The 5889-nt window shown below is 34.9% G+C and overlaps 2 protein-coding genes across 2 annotated transcripts in view; both read left to right on the top strand.

The window, feature by feature from the left end:
- Positions 1-790: 790 nt before the first annotated feature.
- On the top strand, positions 791-3246 carry LOC109534495 (small ubiquitin-related modifier 3). Its single transcript, XM_048669112.1, has 3 exons — positions 791-960; positions 1050-1169; positions 2932-3246. Exons 1-3 carry the CDS (start codon positions 943-945, stop codon positions 3073-3075), a joined length of 282 nt encoding a protein of 93 aa, XP_048525069.1. The 5' UTR covers positions 791-942; the 3' UTR covers positions 3076-3246.
- A 1483-nt stretch (positions 3247-4729) lies between these two features.
- The window catches only part of LOC109534494, a 4737-nt gene continuing 3577 nt past the window's right edge, over positions 4730-5889 (top strand). The window contains exons 1-3 of the mRNA XM_019900203.2: positions 4730-5188; positions 5241-5355; positions 5416-5583. Coding sequence (XP_019755762.2) covers positions 5078-5188; positions 5241-5355; positions 5416-5583 — 394 coding nt within the window. The 5' untranslated portion in view covers positions 4730-5077. The remainder of the gene's footprint in view (positions 5189-5240; positions 5356-5415; positions 5584-5889) is intronic.

Genomic DNA, 5889 nt, shown 5'->3' with positions numbered 1-5889 from the left:
TGAACCATGGATGGGGAAATGTTGGCAGTTTTCTCAAAAAATGCTTGAATTCAAGAAGTTTTAGATTTGCGTGGTTTTTTTTGAGTTGCAAAATTGACTGAAACACGACGTTGCTTTTTTGGCAGTTTCCCAGGCCCCATTTGTGCCACAGAATTTTGGCATCGTTGGATAGAGATTTGAATGGGGGGGTCATGACCCCCATGACCTCCCCCCTGGATCCCCCCTTGAATATGAAGCAGTGGATCGTTTGGACATCTTTTATCTTGAAGAATTTAATACAACAAGCAAGGAAAATGATTCATCTGTGTTCTGGTTCTTTGTATTATATAGACTTTGGAACCGAAGTTTCCCGAAAAAAAATTTCCCGAACTGGAAAATATTTTCTAAACCGGAACCTAAATTTAAAATGTGGCCTTGGACCGAAACCTGGACAGTTATTTCGATTCGGTCCGGGCCCTTGGTTACAGGGTCCGCATTTCACGAAAAACAGTACAGAATATAAAACCTGTAAAGTGAACAATTCACATATAACAACTTGTGTATGTTGCTCCAGAAGAGGGCAGCTCTAAACGATGCGTACAAAAACGTTCAGTGTCAAAATAACAGCGCATAAAACGGTTTGCGGCAATCCATCGTCGGAATATAAACATTACATCAAAGTATATATTATTATAGTACTTTTAAAGCAACTATAAGATGAAATATCTAATTTCTATGCTGCGGCCATCTAGAGTGTTAGAACTGAAACAGCGTTGTTTCTTGCAAACTGTAAAACAGATTGACAAGTGACATTTGACAAATTTGACTTTTGCGCGTTGCCGCGTTATGCCTTCATGTGCCGGCCATTAACATTGGTGTAGCTGTTTGCTTGACAAATCTTGCTCAACTCAAGCTCTGGTGTTGTTTGTAACTGTTCTAACCCTTCAACCAAATTTGTGAATCATGGGTGATGAAAAAAAGGTAAGGATGCATGATGTTCGCTTGTAACCGCCCTGCTAGCAGACGATAAACCATCTCCATGCTAAGCGCATTGTTTTCCCTTGTTTTAGGGAACCGAAGCCGAAGGTATCAACGTGAAAGTACTAGGGCAGGATAATGCCGTTGTACAATTCAAAATCAAAAGACATACTGCTCTTAGGAAACTCATGACTGCATATTGTGAGAGAGCTGTAAGTGAACGCTTTTTATCTCGCTTTCGGTATCAACAACGGTAATGGTTGGAAAAATGCATTATTTGTACCGTTCACTGTTGATTCGGTAACATTGGATTATATTAGAAATAAATGCCAAATTTCCCTTCTGGATTTCGATAATAAAATTTTAATTACCTTATAGATTATACCTTGACTAACACTATTTCCTAGCAGCGTTCCTTTCGGAAATGCGTTTTTCTATCACTTTTTCAGGCTTGAAAGTTCACGATTCGCCCTTAAGGAAGCATCTTGACTTTTGCACTGCCTAAATAATGCTCAACAGAGGACACTGCCGAACCGAAATCAAATTTTTCTCATTTTAATACATGTTTTTATTAGACGCATTTTGTGAATAGGTATTTGGGCAATTTTTTGTTTAGTTTGAGTAATTTTGGTTATCGTTGACATAATTTGGATGCACTGTTTAGACCAAAATGGTGGAGAAAGCGAACTTTCGATCCTTGACAGGAGGTTAAACATGCATTTTCGAAAGAAAATGCCGTTACGAATTTTTTTTGAAAATATGCAATATAGGACTCTTTTATGAAGTCGAGAGCCGCGTTGTGTTGTCAATTCTTGAGTGTCTTGACACAAAAACGACAATCAAATTACTCGTTGTCGAGTGACAGTTGAGACTTGTCAGACTTGTTTATTTATTGGAGTTGATGACATTTATAACATAGAGCAATACTTACATTCTTTTCGATCTGTTTCTATTTCGTTAAAAGTTTGCAAAAGTTGATTAGAACATAAGAAATCACAATCAGATGTAAACACCAATGTGACACCAATCTCAATAAAACAAGTGTGAAATGACTACTTAACTTGTAGTTATAATTTTAACCACCAGGGGCGTCTGGACATTTTTGTACCCTTTCTCAATAGAGTCTTGCATCATTCATAGTTTTTGCGCAAAAAAGTTGTTGCTGTTTTCTTGCTAATTAATATTTTTTGACAAGACTTAAAACACTTTTTTGTAATATTGGGAGCGTTCGGATGAATTTTAATCAAACTTTCTGGGGATTTGTTCCTACGTCATATTTTAATGAAGCTGCCGAGCTCAGCTCGAAAGCTCGTTTCTTTTTGTCTCATTTCTGAGGAGCAAACAATTCGGCGAAAAACGCTTCCAAAGCACAATCGGCCTAAAACTTTGATCATGTTGGTCATTTCATTATTAGAAAACGCTTGAAAATTAATTTATTATGCAAGAACATTATCGCATTATAATGGTTAAGTAGAAGGATGTTTGTGTGGTAGCATGTTTCCCATATGTTTTGGGCAAAAACTGAATGCTACAAGAGCACCAAAATGCCAAAAAAGGATTAGTCAATCCGATCAAATTGCCTTCTTTTAAACCAAAGAATGTCGCAATGCCCTTTTGATCATGTGCTTACAGGATATGATGGTGATCATGCACCTCGAGTTCGAGGTTAACAATATGCTCACCGTATAGAAAATCCTCTTACCAAAACAATTCTTACTTGTGGATTGCGGAAATGTTCTTGAGCTTCACTGAAATTAATTAATTTTCCAAAAGTCGCCATCATTGCTGCACGGACGTAAATTAATCATTTTTAACAGAAAAAAACAGTTACGCAACACTAACATAAACTAGAGAAGTTAACTACAGCTAAGTTTTACTTAATTATTTTTGTAATTGAAATTACTATTGTTTTGTTTGTGTATTTGAGTATTTGGCATGCTGCTGATCTATTTGAGGATTAAAATTGTTATTTAGGGAATCAGCACCCAAGTAGTTCGGTTTCGCTTTGATGGAAACCCCATTAACGAAACGGACACGCCCACAACTCTGGACATGGAGGAAGGGGACACCATTGAAGTCTACCAACAGCAAACCGGAGGTTATTGTGTAAGACATTAAGTTCTTATTACGTACATTATTTTTATGATGAAATTGTCTCGACCACTCGAGTTTAATTAGTTCTATGTAAATTAGTCCTAAGGTATTTTTTAATTTCCTTGTGTTTCATCCACACATCCGCATTTTTAGGTTCGCAAAGGACAGAAATTTAATAAATGATTTGTTTTTCTAGGTCTGATTTTTTAATTTGTATTAACTTGATAATTTAGAAAATAGACATACTTTCTACTCATCCTTATAGTTTTACTTATTGTAGCAATTAAGTGGCATAATTTAAAAATGCGGCTGATGTAATTTGAATCACCAAAAACTTCAATATTATGCTAACGCTAAAAGTTTGAAAAGTAATAAAATTGTGTATTACTCGTTTATATAAAGGACATTCTTCAATGAAATATAACTGAGAATTAGAGCCATGAAAATGCTGCGTTTTGACGGATTCCCCTAGGAAGAGTAGGAAACGTGTATCTCCCACGAACTTTTAATTACTATATAGTAATTATATTCTAGATCTTTTTTGGTTGAACACAGCTTAGTTGGATTTTAGCTAAACATTTTGAGGTTGATTCCCAGAAATACTATTAAGTAAATTTCCTTTCGTATCAGGTTTTTCAAGCACAGTACAACCGGTTCCAATTTGTTTCTAGACTAGACTGCCCATCAATGTTTTGCCGAAGGATCGCAATTCTTCCGATTTATTTACTTTCCGAAAATACATTGGTAAGTGGCTGCTCGTTGCGTGCCGCTTTTATGGGGGCAACCCATCATATGCAACAAGCGACCGAAATTTTACAGTTAACATTAATAAAAAGGAGAACCTTAGCTGTGAGTCTTATGACGGCGATCATTGTTCAGATTAATTTTATTTCTTATTGCTTCACATCAGTCCAAACATTCCAAATTTCTGTACTGTGAAAGTGAAATCAATGAACATTGAGGTGAATTATTTTAATAAATTAATTAAAACTAAATAAATTGAAACATTCTGCGTGTACGACTACAGTTGATATATTTAGAATCAGGAAATCAGGTACGATTTATAATCAGCTGTGTGAACAGCGCCATTTTTTAATTGCTTTGATTAACCTTTCATCGATTTTTAATGTAATAATTTATTTTAAAAATATATACTTAAACCACAATTAAATCTTTCATTTTGTTCCATGCACGTGCAAAAGTTAATTGTGAGAAAATAGCAGTAATTATGGTTCAAAGTCTACTTTACATTTGTTTAAGTCCAATTAACGTCGTTTTAATGCACATTAGAACTCTACGGTGAACTATAAACCTAATGGAAGGGTTTGCTATTTTAGTATAAAGTAGGTACCCTGCATCAACCAATATTTGGAACTAGGCTTTGACTCCCACAATTTTTGAACTGAACATTTCCCGCAAAATTTAAAATTTCGGACGAAAATTGCATCCAACAACATGCATACATTGTTGGTCTTGATTTGAAAAACAGTAAATCTCGCTTGCCACTTGAATTTAATACAATTTGTATCCTCATATATAATTTTAAAATTACGGGGACTAGGGGGCTGGGTAATGTAATAAATGTATGAGTATGAGAATATTTTAATTTATTTATTCTAGAAATATGTAGTAGGTACAAAACAATAATATACAAATCCAGCATTTCGCAATTTTTGAGCAAAAATCTTTGTTGTCTAAACTCTAAACCATTCGTTCAGAATAAAAATATATTTTAAACATGCTTAACTTTACTATTTGCCACTCAATTATCCGATTCATTACATGCGATCCTTTGTACTTATCAACATATTATCAAAATAAAACAAACACTTCCTGTTCATGTACGTTGAAAATAACTTCTCCCATAAACAATATGTACTTTTGATAAGCTTGATACCCAATCACAAAAGTACTTGTCGCTTGTTCTGCTGTAGAGGCAGTTTAGGTTCGATTTATTTCAGAAAAATACATTTTTTAAAACGTTGAGTTCAGTTTACATAAGATAAGAAATTAAGAATTTTCCAAAATGGTAGATATTCATGCCGATATTAAAAATCGACTATTTACAATAACCAGGATGGGGGGCAACGAGTTGCTTACACCCGGCACGGAACTCACCGAGCTAAAATTTGAGGGGGTAAGCGTGAATAGAAAAAAATAATCTAGTGATTTAATTCAATTTTTGAAAGTTCTTAGATTGGTTCGTTTGTATTACTGATCCAAAAGTGCATTGGAAATATGAACCCACTTATATTATTTCCCAGACAGTTGTTGTACTTGGAGGGCTGTTCACCCTGATACATGGTACGATAATTTTTTATCAGAAAAAACTTTAAAACATTTCTTTCTTAATAATCCTTTTAGCAATAGTTAGAGGAGGTCGTCTTCCATGGTTATGGTTCGGAATAACTTTGCATGGAATATTTGTGGAAATTCTATGCTACATTATTCCAGATGTAGACAATTTCTGGCATTCTCAAACTCCAATAATATTCTTCGGCAGACGACTTCCCTTGCATATAATTCTAGTTTGTAAGTATTCCAGGCTTTTAAACTTTAAATTCAATAACAAGCTGGGGCTACCTGCAGGATATCATTTCTGATATGATCGGTTTTAAATAAATTTGATCTCTTAGGCAGGGGCGGATCCAGCTTTAAAGTCAGGGGGGTGGTTATGTAGAAAAAATACAGTCTTCTGTTGTTTATGAACTTAGAAAAATGATCGTCGTTTTGTGCAAGGGTAGCGCAATATTATTGCAAAATTTCATGTTTTCCGTCCCGTTTTGCATGTTTCTCGGAAGCAAAATGAGCAAGAACGCTCGTTTTTACATCATTCCA

Source organism: Dendroctonus ponderosae, unplaced genomic scaffold (assembly GCF_020466585.1).
Source record: "Dendroctonus ponderosae isolate FM_Combo_2020 unplaced genomic scaffold, Dpon_F_20191213v2 Dpon_F_20191213_8, whole genome shotgun sequence".
Classification (NCBI taxonomy): Eukaryota; Metazoa; Arthropoda; class Insecta; order Coleoptera; family Curculionidae; genus Dendroctonus; species Dendroctonus ponderosae.
The sequence above is the reverse complement of the archived record's forward strand: the minus strand, read 5'-3'. Positions and strand labels throughout refer to the sequence as shown.